At 36.8% G+C, this 26,215-nt stretch overlaps 1 protein-coding gene across 22 annotated transcripts in view; it reads left to right on the top strand.

The window, feature by feature from the left end:
• Positions 1–26,215, top strand: part of EML1 (EMAP like 1) — a 257,381-nt gene that overhangs the window by 74,169 nt on the left and 156,997 nt on the right. For 4 of the 22 annotated variants that reach the window (XM_056811283.1, XM_056811280.1, XM_056811281.1 and 1 more), the window contains exon 1: positions 19,407–19,677. The exons of 4 other annotated variants lie outside the window; for them this stretch is intronic. In XM_056811283.1, the coding sequence (XP_056667261.1) occupies positions 19,611–19,677 (67 nt within the window). In that variant the 5' untranslated portion in view covers positions 19,407–19,610. Of the gene's footprint in view, positions 1–18,000; positions 19,678–26,215 lie in introns of those variants that run through there. 14 more of the 22 variants (XM_056811287.1, XM_056811284.1, XM_001367566.5 and 11 more) reach the window with 12 other exon arrangements.

Genomic DNA, 26,215 nt, shown 5'->3' with positions numbered 1-26,215 from the left:
CCATGCCTGAAGAGTCTTTTTTATGTACTGTGACTGAAGACATGGATGGCCAGGTGACCAAACATCTAGTGATTATCCTCCACACACTGAGCCAAGTTAGTCATAGGGCAATATACACTCCATTTCTGGGTCACTCATCTCCCAAACCTCTCCAGCTTGGTAGGACCTATCAGATCTTGAATTACAGTGATTTTCTTTCAAAGTGCAGTCTCCATGCCCTGGTGAAATATCTGAGGAAGAAGATTGTGGGTTGGTTGTATTTTTAGGTAGGTTGAGTAACTTGGCTCAATCCCCATGCTTGGATAGTGATGGAGATAGAGCTAGAAACTAGGTTTCCTGACTCTTAGATTGCTGGTCTTTTGATTGGACTATTTTACCTTTTCAAACTCTGTGTGTGTGCACGTGCACGTGTGCACGTGTGCATGCTGTGTGTCTTGAAGGTTAGAATTTGCCCATTTTCTTTGGTCTTTAGCAAGTGACTTCTTTCTTTGAGGGCCTCTGAAACTTCTTCCCTTGAGCCATATCTGTATTTCCAATGGCAGAAAAGAAGTTCTACCTCTCTTTATACCAGAAGTTATTAAACTGGGGTCTACAGACAGATTTTAGGTGAGGGGGCATCTGTGAATTTGGTTTTATTTAATATTTTGATGATGGTTTCAACATAATTGATTTTCTCTGCAATCCTATGCATTTTACTTTATTCACTTAAAAATATTACTCTGAGAAAGGATTCATAGGTTTCATCAGTCTGATAAAGAGTTCCATGATACAAAAAAGGTTAAGGACCTCTGCTTTGGATCAACAATGTGGACGTTACAGGCTGAAAATTCATTCCATTTAGTTTCTATATACTCATCCTGAAGTCAATATAATTGGCAAAGCTTATCAGTTGAATCAATAAATTCATTTTGTTGAGTGCAATTTGACAGGGTTAAAGATTGAGAGGAAGTAAAATTCTCTGAGTATACAAGTCTAAGATCTTAAATCAGAATATAACTAGCACTGACCCAAGGGAACTGTCTGTTCTCCATCAACTGGTAAACACTGGGTTTCTCTTTTTTGTTTTGCTCCTACATCAGATTATTTATTATATAATATAGACATATATATGCTTAAACTGGTTTTGCTTCTCCCTCTCTTTTGGTTCTAACAAATATTTTTAAATGTTATTTTTTTTACCATCTTCCTCCTCTCCTTAAATTATACTTCCTAACCTCCCCAAACTTATTTCCCACTACTCCCCTTCATGCATTTTACCTTCCACCTAAGTTGGACAATAGCTATTATCATATCATCTCCTATATTTTTGCCTTAGTGCCATGCCCATAAAATAGCTCTTATCTCTTGCATGTTGAAAACCATTTCTTTCTTCAAGTCCCAGCTCAAGTGGTATCTCTTTCATAATACCTTCTCTGATCTCCAACAGCTAAAAATCCTCCCTCAATCCTCAAATTTCTTAGAGCAATTTGTATGGATCTTTTATTTACTCCTTTCACATTCTACCTTGTATTATCCTCATTTGGATGCATATTTTGTTCTCCAATTAGATTTTTAGCTCTTTAAGGAAAGGGAATATGCTTTTATGTAACTGAATGTCATAGTGGATAGTGATAGGATTGGGGTTGGAAAGAACTGAGTTTGAATCCTGCCTCATACATTTGTGTGATCCTGAGTGAGTTCCTTAACATTTCTCTGGCTCAATGTCCATATGTGCAAAATGGGGTTAATAACAGGACTTAGCTTATAGTGTTGCTGTGAAGATCAATTGAGATAATCTTTGTAAAATTGTTTTTAAAATTTTCTAACCACATGGCCCAGTGCCTTAATAAATGGCATTTAATAAATATTTGTAGAACTGAACTGAATTCAAATGACAATATCTTGTGACATTTGTGTGATCTTGGGCAAGTAGCTTCACCTTTCTGGGTCTTGTTTTTCTTACCTGAAAAAATGAGGTCATTCTTAACCTGGGCCATGTGATATTTATCAAACCTTCTATTACTTTCATATGCCACAATTTATTCAGCCTTTATCCCCTTTGTTTCCAGAGTTTTGTTGCTTTTTTTTTTTACTATAACTAAAGTGCTGCTATGGATATTTTGATATATACTGGGTTATTCTTTCTGCCACAGAAATAGCCTTGGGTATCTCTGAAAGTTCTTTACTGATATCTCCTCTTTTCCCCTTTTATACTATCTTGTTTAGAGATCTCATCAGCTCACATGGATTCAATGATCATCTCTAAGCATCTCTCTAGAGCCTGAGATCTAATTTCCCAGCCCTAACATCTCTCCTGACCTTCAGTCTTGCATCTCAAATTGTCTATTAGTCATCTTGAATTAGATATCCTATTGACATCTTAAACTCAACATATTCAAAATTGAACTCATTGTCAAATAGGTTTCACAGTGTACAGAACATTGAACTTTAAGTCAGGAAGATCTGAACTCAAAACCAGCCTCAGACACTAGGCAAATGTAGGCTACCAGGTATATTAGCATCTTGAAAGTATTAGTGATGTATTGATATTGTATCTTATGTGTTCATATACCAGACTCATGGTCATGCTACTTTTTGATTATTGTATTTCCAAATCTTCAGTCCAAAGGAAAAAGAATTCCTGAGCAGGACATTACTTGCCACAGGGTCCTAGCTCCTACCTTGTTAGACCACATTCCTTATCAAGTCACATGTTTGATTAACCTCCTCCTCTTTGATTACATGATTGTCAATTGAGCCAATGTTAAAGCCTATGCCATGTCACATGTTCATTAGCTACCTCCCACTCCACATTCCTAAACTCTCCAATAAAAGTTTGAGGGCACATGTAGAGCTCTCTCTCAATTCCACCAGAGGGTCAAGCACAATGGCCTCAGCTTCCAGGATTGTTGTAAGGATAAAATGCATTGATATTCATAACACTTTACAAACCTTAAAGAACTATATACATTTTAGCCATTATTATTTCCCCTAAAACCTTCCTTCCCCTCTTCTGAACTCTCTAAATGCTATCTAGAACATTACCATCTTCCTAGTCACACAAGCATACAATATTCATGATTCCTCACTCTCATTCCACACATCCAACCTTTACTAAGTCCTATTGAGTCCATCTTTGCAAAATCTCTCATAAATGTCCCCCTTTTCCCCTCTGATATAGTTTTCTGAAAGATGCAGGTCTTCATTACTTCAGGTCTAAAATACTGAAGTGGACTACTGGTTGATCTCTTTGCCTCAAAGTCTCTTTCAACTCTGCTTAAGTCTCCATTCACCTGCTAAAGTGATTTTCCTAAAGCACCTGGCTAATCATTTTACCTTCCCTCTAATCTCAGTCAATAAATTCTAGCAGATGCCTTTTTCTGACTTTTTGTTATCTCCCCCACAACCCCCCTCACTTTATAAAGAGAGCTACATTCAAGATCTTTGCCTGAAATTATCTCCAATTTACCCTGTATAGATCTTGAATGTACATCATTGTTTATATGCTGTCTTTCCCATTAGAGTATAAGCTCCTTGAAGGTGGGGACTATTTTTCCCTTTCTTTGTATGGCTAACACTTGACTCGTTTCCTGGCACATAGTAAGTAAATGTTTAATAAATCCTTGTTGACTCAACTTAACTTGATTATCTTTGATATATTGATAACTAAGATATATGCTTAGAAGATCTCTAGTTCAATGAGTATGAAGTTTAATTACTTTTCTCACACAATTCTAAATTGTTTTATAGAATGCTTAAACCAATCCACAATTCCACTAAGTGAATTAGTGTGCCTAACTTCCTAAAGCTTTTCCATTGTTGGCTATTTCTGCTTTTAATCATCTTTACTAATTTGACTGATATGAGGCAAAAATCCAGAGTTATTCTGATACTTTCTGTTCCCTAGATTTTCATGACAATTATCTTTCTTTGATTCTTCTCTGATTTGTATGACCATTCTTTCTTGAGTCTCCTTTGCTAAATCATTATTTAGTTTTTACTTGGGGTATATTTTACCCTAAAAATGAATGTACAACAGGACTCTTCCCTCTAAAAACTCTCTCCATAATCTCATCAGTTCCCATGGGCCCAATTACCAGCTCTAAACAGATGGCTCCCAAATTTACATGTCTAACTTTATCTCTTTCTTGAGCTCATCTTGTATCATCAATTGCCTGCTATATACCTCTGGCTGGGTATACCATATGCAACTAAAACTCAACTCAAAATGGAACTTATTGTTCACACACACTCCTTTCTTCCTTACTTCTTTGTTTCTGTCAAGGGCACCACCATCCTTCTAGTCACCCATATTTTAATCTTAGATTTATACTTAACTTTTAACCACCCTTCTTGCCTTAATCCAATTCATGGCCAACTGTTGATTCCATCTCATTAACATCTCTTGCATCTTTTCCCTTCTCTTCAATCACAAATACACCATTCTAATATAGACTCTCTCCTCTCCTTGACTGGTAAATGCAATGGCTTCAAAAATGGTCTTCCTGTTTGCAGTATTTCTCATCTTCAATCAGTCCTCCACACAGCTGCCAAATTGATATTCCTAAAGTATATCTGATCCTGTTAGTTTCCTATTCAAAATGCTTCAATGATTGCTTATTGCCACTAGAATAAATTATTAACCTTAATTGCCATTTAAAGCTTTTTGCAATCTGGCTCCACCCTACCTTTTTAGAATATTTTCCCCTTTCTTTTTGATTGACTCTACATTTTAGTCAAACTAGTTTACTTGCTGTTCACCATATATGACATTCCATCTCCCACTTTCATGTATAATTGTACCCTGTGCCCAGAATATATTACTTCCATTGTCCCCTTCAAAGTTCAGCTCAAGTGCAAATTCCTATATAAGGCCTTTCCTGTTCTACACAGCTATTACTCTTCCTGAAATTATTTTGCATATCTTTTATATCTACCTGCACCTATAGATATTTGTGCATGTGTACATATCTCTATATACATATGTGTATGTGTGTTGGTATACATATATAAGTAAACAAAATAGGGATAGAGGAGGAGGAGGAGGAGAGAGAGAGAGAGAGAGAGAGAGAGAGAGAGAGAGAGAGAGAGAGAGAGAGAGAGAGAGAGAGAGAGAGAGAGAGAGAGAGAGAGAGCGCTCTTCCCTCACTGGCCACTATAAGAATAAAATATCTAATGACTTGAACTTTGAATTCAATTCAACAAACATTCCACACTTAGAAAGGCAGTGTAGTACAGAAGAAAGAATGCTAGATTTGAGTTTAAGTTTTACCTCTTCTTTAATACTTGTATAACCTTAAGCAAATTATTTATCTTCTCTAGGCCTCAGTTTTATCATCTATCATTTTATCATTTATCAAATGAAGAGACTGAACCTCTCAGGGTCCTTCCAGTTATATCCAATTTTATCCAGTTATACTATGTGCAAGGTCTTATGTGAGGAACTGGTATATAAAGATGAATAAATAACACATTCCATGCCTTTAGAGCTAAGAGGTCTTAGAAATATAGAAATGCCCTACAATGATTTCTCTTTTCTTATGAATACAAATATTTGCCTTGAAGCCTTTCTTATGCAAAGGACTGATAAAGAATAATGAAAGCCTGGAAAATAGCTCTACCTTTCTGTGGTCTAGGACTTATTGCTCTAAAAGCCTTAACCTCTAAATATAGATGGTTACACCACCATCACAATGCTGCTTTTATGGCTGGGGTTGGGAAGCAAGCCCTTTCCCCCAGCTTGTTTCATAATGGCATATAGTGCATTCAGTTAGAATCCTGTTCATATGGAGAACTCATTGTGTATTGTGATTACAAAGATTGTTGATCTATTCTAAGGGGGGAGGGGAGAAAAATCTCAGAATCAAGGAAACATAGAACAGAAAGAGAAATGAATTTGGAACAGGAAGACCTGGTTGGGATCAGACCCTGCCTCTTATCCTTGTTACCTGTGTGATCTTCAGCAAGTCACTTTGGAGCTTCTTGAAAGAGTCTCATTTTCCCTCTATGTGAAATGAGTGTATTGAACTAGGCAGATTTATGAGGTCCCTTCTAGATCTAGATCTGTGAGTCTATGAATATCAAGACTAGAAAGGTCTTAAGAATTATTGAGCCACAGAATGTTAGAGCTTAGAATTATAGAGCATATTTTTAAAAAATTGTTATCCTTTGTTTTTATGTCACCTATATTTCCCAATATTTATCCCAAGGAGCTATCTCTTATGACAAAGAATAAAAATTTTAAGAGGTGGAAAATCCAGAAAAACCAAACCAACAAAATTTCAGGGTTGAAAGGGACTTTAGAATCATAGAATACAGAATGGCAGAGTTGCTAGGAATTGTAGTGATCAGCAAGTCACTTCATTGAAACAAGTATTTAAGTTCCTCCTATATATACCTGCTACCTAAGAACTCAATATAAAATTTAATCTCTCTATGTCCCAGTTTCTCATGCATAAAATGAAGATTTCTGTTCAGCTTTAAATCTATTATCCTATGGAATGTAATGATGTCCAAAGGAGTAATGTGGTCAGACATAGACTGCTTTGGCAATGGTGAAATTGGATTAGAGAGGGGAGGGGCTTGAAACAAGTGGAGCAGATAAAGTACTATTATAGTAGTCTAGGCAAAATATGCACTTGAAGGAAAGAAGTGACAGTGTGAGTAGAGTAGGGCATATATGATAGAAATGTGGGGAAGCAGACTCTAAATGACTTGGCGGGTAATTGGATATGATGAGGATGAAGGAGAGAGAAGAGCAGATGTCCGAGGTTTTGAGCCTTGTTTACTAGAATGATGGAGCAGTATCATTCAATGACTAGCAAATAGTAACAGACTTGAGGAAGTTGGGCTGGACGAAGGTTTACAGCAGGGGTCCCCAACCTACAGCCTGTGGGCCACATGTGGCCCCCTGAAGCCATGTATCTGGCCCCCACCACACTTCTGGAAGGGGCACCTCTTTCATTGGTGGTCAGTGAGAGGAGCACTATAAGTGGTGGTGCCTCAAAGTGTGGTGTCGATCAGGTACAGTACTACTTCTGGTGACATAATCCTTTGAATATGGTGCCTTAGAATGAGGCTCCTCGCAAAGGATTATGTGGCTGCACAATGGAAGACGTTAGCATAGTGAGCCACGATCTGGGGGAGGGGATTCCAAACTGTGTATACTGCTGCAGGGTTAGGGTTAGGTTTTTACAGTCTGGCCCTCCAACAGTCTGACAGACAGTGAACTGGCCCCCTCTGTAAAAAGTTTGGGGACCCCTGGTTTACAGAATGGGGAAAAGGATAAATTCCATTTTCTTTTTTTTAACCCTTAGCTTCCAATTTAGAATCAATACTAAGTATTGGTTCTAAAGCAGAAAAAAAAAGTGGTAATGGCAAGATGGGGGTGGGGGGAGTGTTAGGTCATTTGCCCAGAGTCACATAGCTAGAATTTGAGGTCAGATTTGAACCTAGGACTCCTGTCTCTAGGCCTGACTTTCAATCCATTGTATTACCTAGCTGCTCCCTAGACTTCCATTTTTGATGTGTTGAATTTAAGGTGCCCCAGGATATTGGGGTAGAAATGTCCAAAAAGTAATTGTAGAAACAAGGCTGGAATTTTTCAGAATAAACTGCAGAGGAATAATATGACTTTCCAAAGTCATACAGTTATTTAGTTGCATTGTGTACTTGATTCTACTAAGGAAGAGAGAACTTTTCATTACTTTAAATATATATATGCCTCAACTCATAAGCAATTCTAGGATTTCATTTAGAAGAGCCTGATGATTTCCCAAATTAATCCCCCAAAGTTGAAGTCCCTCCCAGAAGCATCTGATTAGAGTCTTTGTTTTTTATAATTTATGTGGCGATGAACCTATTTGACAAAATGTGCTTGGTTCCCTGGAGATGGCCCTCTTCACTTTAATTGCATTGGGTCCCAGTAAGGAATTTATTACAGCAGGAGGAAAAAAGATGAATGGCTCAAAGCCTCCATTGTTGTTGAGCAACAACCCCTGACATCATTGAGCTTCACTCCTGAATCCTGGAGCTGTCCCTGCACATCTGCTGAAGGGACAAAAACAGAAATGCCTTGGTTTTCAACCATTTGGTGCATTGGTAATTGGAGTTTCTTTTGCTTTTCTTAGAAATCAATTAACATTTTGTTTAATGGCAAATAAAGTTCAGGTGTTGCACTGTTTATAAAGAGGGTTCATCTGATTTTGATTTTAAGGATTTAAGCTCTTTAGGAGGACTCCCTTAGAAATAAAATTTTTCATTTGGAAGATCATTCTATCCAAAGTGCCTAACTTGTGGGTGGGAAAATGGGGGCCCAGAAACAGTTATTCTCTTTTTTATGGGCAGATCCTTCCCTGTTGTTTCTACCAGATCATATACATGCCTAGCTGTGCAATTTAAAACATCACTCTTATTATCAATACTGGTATTTGAAAGGTACTTCATTTAGATGATAGGAGCACATAGCTGGAAGGGACCTTAGAAATTATCTTAGTCCATCACCTTCATTTTACAGATAAGAACATTTGGACCCAAAGAAGACATAATTTGGTCACTTTCACAGGTTGCACAGGTGATGTTTATATTCTAACTGATTTTTTTTAACCATCTGTGTGACAAGTAAAAAATTCAGCATTGTCAGGATTCAGTTGCATTTCAATGATCACTTTGCCCTAGCCTAAGCTACTCTCAAGCTAAAATAGAAGTCTCATAGATATGTATCTGAACACCTAAGCTTACAATAGTATGACCATGGGCAAATTTCAGCTTTTCCTGAGTTCAACTTTCTTTTTCTGTAAAAGAAAGTAAAGCAGCAAGTTTTATCTCCATTTTTCTTCTTTTACAGAAAAAAATAGAATAATACTTGTGTTACCTATCTCCCATGGTAAAATACTTCAAAAAACTTAAGATTCTACATGCATGTTATTAGTTATTATTAAAGGCAATTATAAATTTGGATTGTTATTATTGCTTGATATCATACAGTGAGTAATTAGCAAGCCTGAGTCTCTTCACTCTCCATCTACTGGTCTTTCCATTGTTTCATAGTAATCATTTTTAATTTACTTAAAATAGGTAATTATATAGCTTCTCATCTTTCTTCACCCCATCCCCAGACGGAGTGATGCTATACAGTGATAAAATGTTTAAATTACCCACCTATTCAACATGCTTTCATTCTTTACAGCAAGCAATATGGAGCCATGAGCAAAAATGGGTTGAGAACCATTGCTATAAATGAATAAGTTATAGGTATCAGTAGAGATTTTCTAACTGGGACTTCCCTATGCCCCTGAAATCACAAGACCAGATTCCTACCCTTAAATGTGCAAAATATTGTGGTAAGGGGTTGGGGGAGATAGAATAATTAAGGTTGTTCAAATTATATAACAAAGCCTATAAGATTAATTAAAGTAGTTTACTATGGTGCAGGGGAAAAACCCACTGGATTTAGAGTCAGAAAATCAGTTTAACTTGGGCAGACAAGTTCATCTTTCTCTGATCCTCAGGTTCTTTTTCATCTGTAAAATAAAAGAGACTCAACCAGCTGACAAGTTATAGGTCTCTTCCAGTTAAGCTAGGATGCTATATTGGGTTCTGATATTTCTTAGCATTTTATTACCATATTAACTGGTTAGAGTTAGTTCTTAAATAATTAATGTAATAAGAGTATTATTACTTATGCATTAAATAGTACTAGGAGTATTATGCATTAACAATGTCTAAATTTTACTGTGTGATATTTAAATTAACTTTATTATGCTGTCATTAATAAGGGACATAAACAATTTTATAGCTTTCTTAGTGAAAAATGTCTTTTCTACACATTTTTCCTGAGTATCTCAGTTACTGTTCTTTTTCGGGACTGTGATATACTTCAACTTCTTTTAGGTGTACTTGGCTTTAAGCAAACAAAATATAAATATATTAAAACTTCAACTTTATGTCAAAAAATTAGAGTCTTCACTTTGAAGAAAATTTTATAAGATGTCTTTTTTCTTATTTCTTATATATATCCCAAGATTTAAACTGGATTACAAAATTTTTATTTGAATAATTTTCACTCATCTAACATTAAAATATCAGGTAAATTCAGGTACAATGTTTTGTTTTGTTTTGTTTTTAAACCCTTACCTTCCATCTTGGAGTCAATACTGTGTATTGGCTCCAAGGCAGAAGAGTGGTAAGGGCTAGGCAATGGGGGTTAAGTGACTTGCCCAGGGTCACACAGCTGGGAAGTGGCTGAGGCCAGATTTGAACCTAGGACCTCTCATCTCTAGGCCTGGCTCTCAATCCACTGAGCTACCCAGCTGCCCCCCAGGTACAATGTTAATAGATATTAACTCTTTAGTCCTCTCCCACTTTTATTAATAATAAGAAACATCTAAGTTACACATTGAATTTCTATATTAAGAAGAGTTATTAGTATACTTTAAAATGCCCCTTTTAGCCTAACTTTTCTACCTTTCCTTCTATCTCAAAGAAAGTACAAATGATTTCTCTATCCCTCAATCCTATTCCTTCTCACCCTGGCTCCTATAAAGGTAAAGAAAAGGGAATAAAAATATATAGTGAATTTACTATATGCCAGCTCTTTCCAAATATCTCATTTGATTTATAGAATCTTAGTACATGATTTATTTGGTCCCCTTTATTTCATTTTCAATTTCTTCCTTTCCAGGGACTCTATCAGATATGTTCAAGTCTTGCCCTATCTTTCAAGTATTCTCTTAACTATAATATGGCCCTAAGATACCATAAAATCTTAGGTTGGAAGTGGCATTAAAGGTCCTCTAGTCCAGTCTTTTACTGCAGGAATACCTTCTAAAAATATCCCTTCCAAGTAGTCATATAACTTGTGCTTTTGAACACCATCAGTCATGATTAATATAATTTCCTCACAAGGTAACTCATTTCATTTTTTGACTGTTACACTAAATTCTTTCTTACATTGGACTGAAATCCTATTCCCTTGTAATTTAGGATCTGGGGAGGTAGGTGACACAGTGTATATAGAGTGCTTGATTGAAGTCAGGAAGATTCATCTTCATGAGTTCAACTCTGGCCTCAGATACTAGCTGTGTGACCCTGGATAAATCACTTAAACTTGTTTGCCTTTAGTCTTTTCATCTATCAAATGAGATGGAGAAGGAAATGGTAATCTACTCCATCATCTTTGCCAAGAAAATCCCAAATAGGACCATGAAGAGTTGGACATGATTGGAACAAATGAACAAAATGAAAATGAACAACAACAAAAACAAAGCAAATGCATTCAATCTATTGTTACATTGAGTCAATAATAAAATGTAGTGTTTCAGACCTGCAATTTCATGAGATCTAAGAAGTAATCTAGTCTAATAACCTCATTTTACAGTAATAGAAACTGAAGTCTGGGAAGGTTAAGTGTCTTGCCTGGGCCCATACTGATAAGCTTCAGAGGTTGAGATTTGATGTTCCTGAAGACTTCCAATGATGATAACCCTAAGATTGCCTTACAAGGCAATAAATTCCACTTTTATGACATTTTAAATATAAGGAAATGTTTCCTTATGTGGATTTAAAATCAATCTCTCTTCAATTCCTTCCCTCCTTAATCCAATCCCATCCCCTGCTCCAACTTTGTTTTCCCCTCTGGGACTAAACAAATGGAATCTTTACAAATGCCAGATCTTCAAATACTTAAAAGACTCATGTTCTCCTGCTAATATTTTTCCTTTCTAGCCTAAATATCCCTGGTTTCTACAGATATGCCATAGAATGCTAGAAAATTGTGTGTCTTCTCACTGTTCTGGGCATTAACCTCCTTTAAAAATGGGAAAAGTGTATTATTGGTATTTTGCTAGGGTTTTTTAAAAAAAAATTAGTTATATTTTAATGTTAAATATAAAATCATTAATAAAATAATTACTACATTAGTACTATTTTAAAAAGTATTTGTAAAGAAATTACAAAATTACAAAAAGAAATTACAAAAATTACAAAAGAAATGAGGAAAATACAAATTTTGATTATAAATTGAGCAAAATTCTCTCATTTTTAAAAAGGAAAAAAAGCTGTTATTTATCAAATGAAACTTAAGACAAAATAATGCATTTTTCTGAATACAAAGGGAATTTGGTTTTTATATTAAATATAATTACACAAGGTAATACCCTGCTATAGGGCATGAGTGTGCAGTCCAAGTAGTAGTGTTGGGTTCAATTTTAGTAGTAGCTGGGAAGATTGTAGAGACAATGGCTTCCAACAATGCCTTCTATAAAGGTGAAAGTGATTTGTGCACAAGCTGTGTACCTGATCAGGAACCATCATTCTCTGTCAAAGGATATAGAGGTCAAAGGGTATAGAGAGGATTTGGGTAGGGGTGTGGCCAACATATTAAAAAAATGGTTTGAAACCTGTTCTATTATTATGAATTCCATGGGCAGAAACCAATTTCCTCTGAGTTTGCTAATCAATTTGCTTCCACTAGCCTTGAGGATTTCGGCAAATTCTAACTTCAGGTGGAGTTTCAGGCATATGTATATAGTACCTCTTGGATAATCTGGCTCCGACCAGAATTATGGTCTCGCTTATTTAAATATAATTGTAGAAAGGTAATATGGTAGACTTGATATCTTGAGGGTTTTCCAGGTGCAGAATTCTTTGATTCTACTACTTTCTGTAATTTTGGGCCTCCTGGGAAAGCAAAAACTTCAGAATGTCAACTGAATTACATTACTTTTTTTTGTTTTTCAAGTTCTTCTATTTTTTCCTATTTTTTTCAATTTGTTATATATTATTTCAAAACTGGCCCTGAGATCAGATGCAGCATGTATTCTTCCTTTCCTAAGTTTACCTTAGGTTTTCTTTAAGTATAGCCTTTTAAAATGTGTCTTACTGTCTTATTTAGATAAGTAATTACAATAGAAACTGAATTTATTTGCACTAGATTATAGAATATCTTCAGAGTTTGAATAGTATACTATCATCAATCAAAAAACATTTGTTAAAGAAATCTAAAATATAATACAATGGAGTAAAACAAATATTCTTTAATACTATGCTAAAAGTATAAGTTTTGCAATTAAAGAAGTAGTTTGCAATCTATTAACTTATACTTCAATTTGTGATCTCATTGATGTGGGTACTCCTTATACCTGTGTAGACTGAAATTCCTTTAATGCTTTTTCATCCTATGGGATTCTTCTCTATGTCTATTTTGTAAATCCTTCCTAGATGATCCACCCTGGAGGCCTTCCACTGTTATATTTTTTAAAAAAATATATTTTGAGTGCACTAAAACAGCACTCCTCTGTTGTTATTCACTTTTAACTCAGGGCTGTTTTTCTCATATGTATCCTTTAGTTATACTATCCTGAATGAATTAGAAACAATGATAAAGTTATGTTTACTAAATTGTGCTGTTGCCTACTGGTGAGACATTTAAAAAGATAAAAACCCAACAATTATTACCTTGAATTTGCCACTTTACTTTGAAAAATTATAAATTCCATTTCTTAGAACCATATAATCTCATCACAAATATTTTTGAAGAGATAGCTTACTAGAAATGGCTCTGATAGCTTATTATATAAGAACTTTCAGAAATATTGAAATTTTTATAAAGTTCAAAAGCTGTATTTCCATTTCATCCTTCTAAGTAAAATTATACTTGTACAACACCTTAATAAAACTTAAGTATGATAATTTTTGCTGGTGTCCTCAATTTCTCTACCATGAAGGAGGGGAGGCATACTGTAAGAGTCTTCACACTAAAAGAACTGATTAGTTTACAGTAATGACAAAAATTCTTCCAATTGTTCCTCTCCTTGCCACATTCTCACACAGACCCTACTGCTAGAGAATCCAAGAGTTGGAAGACACTAGAAGTATTCTAATCTAATTCCTATATGAAGTATAGCTAGCTCTTCTCTAGAGACATCCCCAACAAGTGATCACCTAGCCCCTGCATGAGTAATTTAAATAATAGGGAATTCATTTCCTCTAAGGCTGAGAATAGGCAATTCTGTCTGAGAATAGGCAATACACAACTAATGTGTATACTCTAATGTTGGAAAAAATAGGACAGGACCAGGACTGATGGGTGAAATTTGCAAAGAAACATGTCTTGGTATAAGGAAAAACTTCCTAAAAATTTGAGCTGTCCAAAAGTAAAACAGACTGCCTTGAGAGGTGGTAGTTTTCCTCTCATTGGAGGTCTTCAAGTACAGGCTGCATGACCATTTGTCAAGTATGTTACAGTGAGAATTCTTTTTGTATATAGGTTGTTCCAAAAAGCTGCTAAAGTCCCTTCTACCTCTAACATCTATGACTCTGAGATTAGGATTCTCTAAACCATTGTATCCATATCAGAGTACCATAGTTCAAAAGGGACAAATTTGAGTGTGTCCCAGGGTATGGTTCTTGGGACAGTAACTGGCCTGGGGAAAAATGTGATATAAACCATAGTTGAGGAATTAAAGAAGCCTAGAAAAGACTTTGTGGGCTTGGGGTAGGGCTGTATACCTGTCTTTAAACAGTTGTAGGGCTGCGCCATAGAAGGAGACAGACTGGAGACCAATGTCACAATAAAACAAATTTCTGTCATATTTACATATACGTGTGTATATAGACTTTACAAGAACTGGAGCTATCCAAATGTGGAACTGGTTATTTCACAAAATTTTCCTATCCCTCGAAGTGTTTAAACAGAAATTATTTTAGAAAAGATTGCTTCATTTGAAGAAAGGTTAACCAAGGTGATCTCTAAGCTTCTATGATTACTTTTTTAACTTCCTATAATAATGCTATCATAATAGGCTATAATTTGTTGTTAAATTAACATGTATGGTGGAATGACAGATTTTAGCTACATTAACTTTAAGTGCCACAATGACTGAAAATTTTGATAGCATTTACTTAGATGTTTATATGTCAAATTTCATGTCTCTAGCTTCCCCCACACACACACACCAGGACTTTTCTTCAAAAAGGAACTACATAATTGTGTTCTTTCTCCTCATTTCATATGTTGTGAGAACATTACTATTAATGCCACTGAAATGCTGTGTTTAACCTTGAAGACAGAAAGGAGAGGTTGTCTTTTGGCTTTGAAGACAGAAGAAAGAAGGGCAAAGTCCAGCTCTTTCTCTGATTTGCTCTGTTGTGATAGTGACTGAACTTCCAGACCTATCAGCCATTTCTCTCAATTGAAGTATATTTCACCATCCTCCAACCTAATACTCATTTTAGTATTAGGGAAATCCCTAGCCCTCTTACCTCCATTTCTTATCCTTTCCTGTCTTCGCCAAATAAATCCTTTATTTAAGATAAAGAAGAGAAAGAGTATTTCATTTTGAGACCTCATAAACTCACCCTGAGAAGAAAGAAGGGGGAGGGGAGGAAAAGCGATGCTGAAGGGAGGAAGAAATCTTTAGTTATCAATTACCAATCAAAATAGTCCCTTATTACAATTTATCTCAGACAACATAAATTATTACAAAGATATTTTGGGGGACATGTAAACTTTAATTTATTTCAAGCTGACTTGGGTCTGCAGTTAAAATGTTTGGACTTTAAAAATCACACATTATTAATGAAGTTTTCATAGTTTTCTTGAAAGTTTTCCACAGAACTATTTTTATATTGTGTAGACCATACTTAATTGATAAAACACACAGATCCTTATAATTATGCTAAACTTTGCTCTTTTGGAGCAAGAGATTCATATTGTGCTAAAAACATTTCACACTCTGGGCTTAGAGGATAATATTTTCTATTCAAAGGCATTTGAACTAGATGTTTAAAGTGCTTTGTAATTGTATACTAGTAAAAATAATTCTCATCTAATAGTTTCATATTCCATTCAATAGCAATATATTTCTTCAGTAACATAGTTCTTATTTTCATATGTGAATTTTGTTAAACTTTCTTAGTGGCAATCTGTGTACTTTGCCATTACTATGAAAAATCAGTGATATGTCATGTTTAAGTAATGTATTGCTTTAAAGTGTTGATCATTCCATACCTTCATATCTATTGAATATCTTTTATACTGCATGTATAAGAATGATCATTGAAATAAGTCACAGCCTCTTTGTGTATATCATGTTTCTCTCCAATGCTCTTTGGGTCACCTACAATTTTGATTTTGGGAATGTGGCTCCTGGATTCACAACCATAAACTACTTCTGGAAGAACATTTTCACTGATGTCTTTGCACTAGGGAGCAGCTTAAAATACTTTAAAGTATTACACAATTTCTCTAAAATGCAGAACTAAATGCTCTCTTCCTCTTATTCAGTCCTAGACCCAAATTTACATTCCTCTGAACCAACTGGATGAATTGGCCATCCAATTGTATATGTATAGTTTGGTTGAAAGGTCCTTTTTTTTTTTTTGCTTCCCTGCTGTCATTGATTTCCATTGGGTAAACTTTTGCAGGAAAAGGTAACAAGGTCAATATCTCTGTCTCCTCCCTACTACCATCACTACCATTTCCCACTTGATAGCTCATTTAATCCTGTTGAAATTGCAGGCATATTTAATATTACACCAACTTGATGGTCTGACTACATTGTTGATTCCAATCACATTCCCAAATCACTAATCAGTCATTTCCTATATAAGATTGTTAGTTTCATTTATTTTTTTTCTCTGAGATTGTCTAGTGCTCACCACAAAAAGTATTTTCTGGCTCTCCTGGAAGAAAGTATTCATGATCTATAAATGTAAGGATTAGTAGTGTAAGTGTTTGGTCTCTCATTTTTCAAACCAGTGCAACATGGCCAAAATATTTCCATTATCCCCAGTGTCCACCTTTGCACTGAAGTCACTAAATTATCAAAACATGTTGATTTGATTTGGAACATTTTATAAAATTCTTTGTAGCATGCAAATCTGTCCACCTGTGGTCTCTTTAGCTCACAAAATGGCCAAAAGCTTTCCTAAAATTATTTGGTTTAACTTATATTACTAGTTGTTTCCACATCGAATTGAAGTATTGTTCCTCCCCCCCCCCCCAACACTCTTACTCCAAATTTCTTAAGTTTGGTTGAAAGCACTACAAATTCCAGTTACCTGGGTTTGAAACTTCAGTCATATCTGATTCTTTCTTTCAATCACTCTCCATAGCCAAACAGTTGTCAAGTTTTGATAATTTTACATAAGCATCATCTCTCCTGTCTGTCCCTTTCTCTTCTTTCACCTATTGCCTGGACTACTGTAACAGTGTTCTAAGTATACTCTTTGCTTCTAGTCTCTTTATTCTCTACAATCCATTTTCTACACAAGTACCAAATTAATATTCTTTAAACACATGTCTGATCAAGTCACTTTCCCCCAACACTTAAAAAAACCCCCATCAATTCCCTGTTACCTCTAGGATAAAACAAGACCTCAGTTTGGCACTTACTTTACAATACTGCTTCTAGTCAAACTAGCCTACTAGCCCTGCCAGAACTCAACATTCTATCTCTTCTCCCCTAGGCCTTTGCCCAGGCAGTATTCCTAGTCTGGAACACTCTCCCTCCTCACCTTTGCCTTATTCAGTTTCTTAAAAGTTCGAAGGGCATCTCCTGCAGGATAGCTTTAAAAAATCCTTCAAATCATTCTAGATCTCTCCTTTCTGAAATTATTTTGTATTTGCATATATGCTCAGACTGGATAGGTTAGGAACTGTTTTTCCTTTTTTCTGAGTTGTTTTTCAATGGTTTTTTTTCTTTTCTCTATATCCCCAGCACCCAACACTTTGTAAGCGCTTAAAGTCTGTTTTCAAAAATTAACTCTTCAAATTAGAAATGAGTTATCATAGCATTGATATATTTCTATGTTGGGGCAAGTGATGACATTTCTAGTCATTCACTTTTTGATCAGTTTTGGGGGTGTTTATCCTGTTTCTAAAGTATTCCTAAAATTTACTTCTCTTCATAACCTAAAAGCGATTTCACTTCCATTAGAGTTATCCCTTCCATTAGAGGCCAGAAAAGGCAAAAGTCAAATCATAGTGCAAATTTAAAGAAAAAAAAAAGAAGTTAAGTTTATTGACCTCATCTATGCAATTACTCAGACTAACAAAGGTCTTTATTTAAAAAAAAATCAAATCTTTGAGCAGATGTATTTAAATCTTCTGACAAGTTTAGTGCCCAAAGCAATAAATAAGGGAAAGGGGGCGGGGAGTATAGAATAAATCTGTCCTCTATCATTATTTGTACAGTACTAATTCTTCAAGTTTTACAATTCAAATACGATTGCCCATTTTGAATGAAAAAACAGTAAAGGTCCAGAACCCAGGCACTGCGGGATTTATGTCAGAGGGCCTTTCTCCAAAGCATCATTTGTGCAATTTACACTCTTCACCCAGTCCTACCCCATTCCGCCCCGAGAGGCAAATGCGTTGAAAGGAAGACAGCCAAACAACCAAAAGCCAGCTCCACAGCACCTGGCTAAGACTAAAGTTGTGCTAAACTAGTGAAAAAGCATCCATTCCATATGTACGTATTTGGTGCTGGAAAAGATGGAAATGGCTTCCAGCCCGGGACTAGGGCCCTCGGGGATTTTTTTTTTTTTTAACAAAGTATTTTTGTGGGGATGGGAGGGTCATCCGAGGAGTCTCCCTACCGGGCTCTGGGGTGGGCGGCCTTGGAACCCCGCCCCCCTTCACCCCAGCTACGGCCTTGCCCGCTGGTGGGCACTTGCAACCCTAACGGTCCCGAGGCACCCAGTACCGCGAGCCGAGAGCGCATCCCTTTCCCTATCCATCGCGTCCCTGTTTCGGACCCTTGGCGCTGAAGTGAAGCGCCTACTCCTGGTGTTGTAATAGCGCCTGGATCATCGATCCTTTGTTTCGCCACCTTCTCTCAGGCAGTTCCTCCATTCCTTTTACAACTACTGAAGGTGTCTTCGCCCTATTTCCTTTGTTCCTTCTTCTTCCCAAAAGGAAAAACAAACAAACAAACAAAAAAAACACCCCTACTTCCAGCCGCCATTTCCAAACCTCGCCCGGACCCAGCCGGGCTGTGGCCGCTACTTCACGCGAGAGATTCCCCGGCGCGCGATCGGCCGCAGGCCGTTATTCGGTGATGGGGGATGGGACTGTGCCTGCGTCTCAGAGCAGCCGACACTTATTTCCCTTCAGTACCTGCCGCGCCCAAGAAAGGCGGCTGGGAGGTCATTCAGGACTCCCTTCTGGGGAAAAAGCGTACCCCTCCCTCGCTGCCTTCTTACTCCATACATTACCCACCCGGTTCCCGCCTGCCAGCTCCATCTCGCCTCCTATTTCCCCCACCCTCTCCTGCCCGCCCCAAGCCCGCCCCCTCCCGGGCAAAGCCGGTCCTTTCCCAGCCCGGGCCGGCCTTGGTCCTTTCCTCGTTCACGAGGAGGGCGAGCGGGCGGGCGGGCGAACTAGCGGCCGCAGCTGCCCTGGGAGAGCGCGCGGCGGCGGCGGCGGCGGCGGCGCCGGCGGGGTGAAGGAGGTTGCCATGGTAACCGGCAGCAGCAGCCGCCACAGCAGGGCCGGCCCCAGCCCCAGCCCTAGAGCTCAGTGTGTGGGTGAGAAGCGGCGAGAGCGGCAGCAGCGGCAGCGGCGGCGAAGGCTCAGCTTTTGAGCCGCCGCAGAGACCGTGTAAATCGGGAGCTGCTCCGGCTGCAGGATGGAGGACGGATTTTCTAGCTACAGCAGCCTCTATGACACTTCTTCGCTGCTGCAGTTCTGCAACGGTAAGGAGAGAAGACCTGGGGAGAAGTGTGGGGGTGGTGGTGTTGGTGGTGAAGGGACTCGTGCGGTTGTGTTTGTGTATGGAAGCGTGCGGGGAGGGGTGTTCTCTTTTTGCTTCCCCCTCTCCCCTCCCTTCCACACATCGAGAACCTCTCTCCCCGACCCCTTGCAGTGCTCTCGCCCCGGTCCATTTCTCCCTCCGGCAATATCCTCCGGCTGGGCGGTAGCTGGGAGAAGACAGAGATCTCCCGGGGATTCTGGCTGCAAACCTGGTCTTGGGGAGAAAAAAAAAAGAGGGAGGGAAGGCAAGCAGGAAGGAGCTTGGAAGCTGTTGCTGCAGCTACTGCTGGTGGCGGCGGCGGCGGCGGCGGCCACTGCTTGTTTCTGCTCCAAGAGTAGCTTCTCTGGAAAGGGAAAGGAGGAGGCTCTGAAGGAGGGTATCTGGGAGTGGAGTGGGGTGTAGGGGGCGGGAAGAATACTTCTTAGATGACTTGGGGGATTCGGTCCATCGGGCCTCTTTCAGGTTAAAGGGACAACCATTCTAACCTGTCCCGCCCATGGAAAGAGCAGAAACTTCTCCATCTCCTAGTCAAGTCAGAGGGAAAGTTTAGTTTACTTCAGTGAAAAAGGAAGTGTTTATTGCAAAACAAAGGGAAAAAGTTGCATTTGGCTTCGGGTTTTTGAGGGAAAACTCGAAATTTTCTATTAGACTAATACTTTCCAGCATCCCAACAAGTGACCACTGGTCATTGTAATTGAGGTATTGTGCAGAACTGCATGAAATAGAGTTCATGACATCCTCTCCAATCCCACTAAGGCCTATTGAATAACCAACCACTCCATCTCCCTGACGTGGAAAAACCACTGCCCACTCACTAAATTTGGTCATTTGACACGTGTATAGTTTATCCAGTCTCATAAGGGGGGATGGTTCTTATCTGAAGTCTTTCGAAGTATAACTGTCATTAGTGGTTTAAAAAAAAACAACAACAAAATGACATCCAGTGCTATTCTTTGAAAATTCTTCAGTATTTATTCCCGGATTTTTTTATATAACACAAATAAAATTTAAAAATATAGATATTCAATACTCAACAACTCAAATGGCCCATTTCTTAGTAGTAATTCTTTCAGAGTGTAGCATAAGTAAGCTAAAATAGTGATTTGGAAAATTAAGGTGAAAATTAATAGAGAACAAAGCATAATGTTACTATTTAACAAACATGTTAGTTTTTTGGTATACATTTCTTTAGAAACTGCTATGAAACAATACAGAAACAAATCACTTAATAATTACAAAAAATGAGTAGGAGAATTAAAGTAGTTATTTGTTAGAAACTTACTAAATACAATTCAAACAAACCTTTAGTTACATTGTTCTACATGAAATAACACTTAGGTAAGTCTAGAGTTTATATTAAAAATTTTTTAATGCAAGAGAAACATTCATCTGATTTTTTGACGATAGATTCTATTTGATTCTTAGAGGCAAGGAAAGATATTTTCTATTGATATATATTTTTTGAAAGAAGCAATCATAGACTCTTGAAAGATAATTTTATTATGAAAAATATTTGCAACACACTGGATTTTTTTGGAACACGATGTGTGAAAATTCATACAAAGAAGTGAACCATACACATTTTCTACATTTTTTCCTTAGAAATGTTTCCCAAAGTGGTTTCTTTTTTGTGTGAATGTGATCTGATGAACTTATATCTTGAATATGTATGAAGAACAGTGAAAACAATCTTGAATCCTAGTTTCCTTAGAATAATTTATTTTATAGTTTCATTTTAGTGTGAGAGAACTTTCTTGTTAGAAAGTAATTGATTGATTCAATTTTGACCTGTTTATAAGCACTATAAAAATTTATCTCTAGATACAATAACAAGTATACTTTATTTTTGCATGTATATATAAACGTCTGTGTATGCCCCATGTGCCACAAACTTTGCACCTCAGTCTTTGGACTTCATAGCCACATGAAGGTACATCAAATAGATGATAATGAACAAAGACAATTGTCATTCTCCGCTTCCGAGAGACTACTACTAACATATTCTATGGATATTAATTGTGATTGCCTAAAAAAATGATTAGCTAACCATTGGGTTAGGTGTAACCCAAGTATTTCTGTGGGTTGTGAAAAAAATATTTTGCAAACTTTAAAGTTCATGAATTATTTTTCTAACTACTTCCAAAATAGTAAAAGAATGAAAGAAAGATTTTCAGCATGTCAGGTGGATCATCAAGAGTATTTATTTAAAGATAGGTTAAGAAATTCCACAAAATGAAAAAGTGCAAAAATTTTGCTCAGTAGTGAGAGAGCCCCTAAACCAACGAGATCACCAAGTTCCATCTAAGGCTGCATAATATACTAAGCTATTAGCACTTCATTTTCATATTAATGACATGTTATTTAAATGATTTAAGAAGTTCCTATTTGCTATGGAATGGAAGATAAGGTTTTTTAAAATATATTTTGTTCTAAATTAATGTTTATTCAAGTATAGCAGTTTTCCCATGTGTTTTCAACCTTAGAAATCTAAGCTTCTAAGCTTTCTCTAGCTTGCTCTGGTTCTTTAAGGCCTTGGGGATAGAAGAGCTAGAAAGAACTTCAGAATTAATCTGATCAAATCCTTTCATTTTGCAGATGAAGAAACTGAGTCCCAGAAAGGTTATCACTTGCCCCAAATCATGTTAGGTAGGGAAGTGTCAGTTAGGTTTGGAACATAGGTCCCCTTGACTACAAATTCAGCATGCTTTCCACTGCACTATATTCTCTCTATTGGTAAAAAAATTTACATACAGTATTTTATTTAATCCTTACCTCAATCCTATGAGATAAGCACATCAACATTTTTATCACCATTTTACAGATCTGGATATTGAGGCTGGGGGTGGAGCAGTGTTAAATGATTTGTCTGTGGTCATGTAAATAGTGACTGGGATCTGGAATGAGCTTTACTCCACTTGCCACACTTTCAGCTAAATGATCTAATATTTATACTTGGTATATACTTTGTTTCATAGATGTTTCATATACTGGCAATTACATAGATGTCTAATAAATACTACATAGGATAGCTATGTGGCACAGTGGATAGAGTACTGGGCCTGGAGTCAGGAAGACTTATCTTCTTGAATTCAAATTTGGTCTCAGACACTTGCTTTGTGATTCTGGGCAAGTCACTCAACCCTGTTTGCCTCAGTTTCTTCATCTGTAAAATGATCTGGAGAAGGAAATGGAAACCACTCCAAGTATCTTTGCCAAGAAATAGGGCTACTTAGAGTGAAAATGACAGAAAAATATTACATGCAATGGACTACATGTTAGGATACTTATATCTTTAACAGGTATACGTTTCTTGATAGCAATCATAAAGTTATTTCTTTTTATCTATGGCATTGTTGATTTCTTAATTTACCGACCAACTAAAAAATTTACCATGTAAACTGAAATTTTATATCTATATCTATACACACATATGTATGTGTGTGTGTATTTCTCATAATGAGACTGTTATGGCTCTTCCCATGATATATAGGGAAAATAAGTGGAAAATTATACTTGTATACTTTCAGGTAAGAAGGAGGTAGGATTTTTTAATCATTAATATGCAAGCACAAAGACAGTATGTCATAGTAGAGAGCATTCCTTGAAGTCAGGAAGACTTGTGTTTAAGTCCTATTTCTGAAACACAGAAGATGTATTACCCTGAGCAAGTTGTTTGACCTCCAAGTGCTTTCTGTGAAACTGTAAGATATTAAGTTTCTGAAAAGGGGTTGATTTAGGTTGGTAAAGGATGTTTCCTCATCCTGAAGTTTCCTATACCAATGAAATCACAGGTTCAGTTCTTATCCTTAATATCCTAGCACGTTAATTAGGCAGTGTGACTTAGGATATGACCAAGAGGTTAGATTATTCTTGAGAATTTTTTGTTGGATTTTATGATAAAGAGTAACAATATATTCCTGAATTGACAACATATTCCATTCATGATTTTTCCCTTTTTCTCCACTTTACTGTCAATGCAGTTTTAATATTAAAATATATAATCAACCATGTCTAAAAGTTCAAATTATTTCTACTTGTTATTCACACATAATACAATAAATTAGAGGGAAAATAACTTTAATTCATTCATAACAATATATTTAGTGCCTACCATGTGTAATGTCCTATGATAGGTATGGGGGTAATACAAAAATAATTGACACCTAAATACAAAAATAATTGACACCTAAATATAGATGTCTTCATGAAATTATTGATCTTGCATGGAGATCTAACAAATGCATAAAGCACAATAATTACAAAGCAGAATAGAATATTATAAGATCATAAAAGATATAAAAATTTACATTAGGTCTAAGGAAGGGAAGCTGAAAATAGCTATAAGTTCAATTTAACAAATTGAATTGAACAATATTAAATTCTGATGCTGAAATTGCCAGAATAAAACTAGACATGTCTCTGAACACAAAGAGTTCCCAGTTTAGTAAGAGGAATAAAATATGCATACATATCTATAATATGACTAAGAATATGATAAGCATACTGGAAAGATCCAAAGAGAATGAATGGCATAGAAGATTTAAATGTGAAGGAATGATTCATTTGTGGCTGAGAGGAGGGGAAGAAAAGAAGGTTTCATGAAGGAGGTAGCACAAGAAGTCTCTCTGGAAGAAAAGGATTTCAACAGGAGAGAGGAGAGGAGCTGATTCCAGGAATACTGGATAACCAAGATAAGATTAAGTATGAATGTCGTGTTTTTTTAACGGAAACATAGATTATGTAAAGGAGTTGTGTGATGTAAAGTAGGAAGATGCAAAGTTTGAGCCAAATTGGGAAGGGCCTTGAATACCAGGTTAAAGAATATATATTTTATTCAGCAGGCAATGGGAAGCCATTGAAGTTTTATGAGTGTGAAGTGATATGATTAAAGCTATCTATTAAGAGGATTATTCTGGTTGTGAAGAATGAAGTTAAGAAGGAGGTACCTAGAGGCAATGAGAGACTGGAGACAGGAAAAATAACTATTAAGCTATTATAATATTCAATAGGTAATGAAGCCCTGAATGAAGGTGGTGACAAGTGACAAGAAAAGAACAGGATAAATGCTTTAGTCAATCAACAAGTATTTATTAAGTTCTAAGTAGTATGCTAAGTGTTGGAGATAGAAAAAAGGTAAAAACAATCCCTACCCCTTAGATGGTATTGGTATTCTCTGTCATAAGAGACATGTAAATTATATATATACATATATGTATGTATATGAGACATGTACATTTTATATATGTGTGTGTGTGTATATATATATATATATATATAGTGTATGTGTGTGTATGCGTGCTCGCACGTGCAGGTACATATATACAAGTTAGAAAGTTAACTGAAAAAGAAGGCACTAAGCTGTGGGGACCTGCTGTAGAAGAGTCTTGAAGAAAGCTAGGGAAACAAAGAAGCAGAAGTGAGAGAGCTGAGCATTTCAGGCAGGGAGGACGGTTGGTGTTAAATAATGTATAAATACTAACTATAAAGGAACAGAGGCAGAGCCAAAGTGTCATATTTGAAGAACTTCAAGTGGCCAGTGTAGTTAGATTGTAGAACATGTAGAAGGGAATAAAATTTATGAAGATTAGAAAGTTAGGAAGGGTACAGGTTGAACAGAGCTTTAAATGTCAGACTCTGGAGTTTATATTTGATCCTAGAGGTAATGAGGGGATCGCTGGAACTTACTGAGTAGGTAGTGACATATTCAGACCTATGCTTTAGAGGGGGACATTACCTACATAGCTGAATGAATAGATTAGAGGACTAAAAAGGCACAGAAGCCAAGTTAGTAGGCTATTTCCATAGTCTAGGCAATAGTGAGGGCCTGAACTAGGGCTATGCCTATAGAGGTTAAGGGGAGGGGACAGATAGGGGCAATGTTATAAAGGTAGAAATGACAGGTTTTGGCAGTGGATTGAATATATGAGGTAAACAAGGTTCAGGAGTTAAGGAGGTCACCAAGGTTGTGAACCCAAGTGACTGGAAGGATATAATGATGTTCTTCAGAGTTATTGGAAACTTGGGAAGAATAGATTTATAAGAGAAAGATTGAGTTTTGTTTTAGACATATTGAGTGTGAAGTATCCAAAGGGACAGTTGATAATGCAGGGCTATAACTCAGGAGAAGAGACTGAGGCTAGACATATTGATCAACAAGTGCTATAGTACAGTATAAAAGTACCTAGGACAGAGCCTTTAGATTCATATATGATTAGTAGGTGTGATAGGATGAAGAACCAGCAAAAGAAACTGAGAAAGAATAGTCGTATAGATAGGAGAACCAAAAGAGAGGTAAATGGCAAAGTAAAGAGTTTCCAGGAAGAGAAGGTGATCAATAAGGGTCAAAGGCTGCAGAGGGTTTAAGATGGATGAACATTGAGAAAAGACCATTATATTCATCAATTAATAGATTATTGGCAACTTAGGAGAAGGCAATTTTCCTTGAATGATGATTCTAGAAGCTAAATTGCAGAGGGTTT

This window comes from Monodelphis domestica, chromosome 1 (assembly GCF_027887165.1).
Source record: "Monodelphis domestica isolate mMonDom1 chromosome 1, mMonDom1.pri, whole genome shotgun sequence".
Taxonomy (NCBI): Eukaryota; Metazoa; Chordata; class Mammalia; order Didelphimorphia; family Didelphidae; genus Monodelphis; species Monodelphis domestica.
The sequence above is the reverse complement of the archived record's forward strand: the minus strand, read 5'-3'. Positions and strand labels throughout refer to the sequence as shown.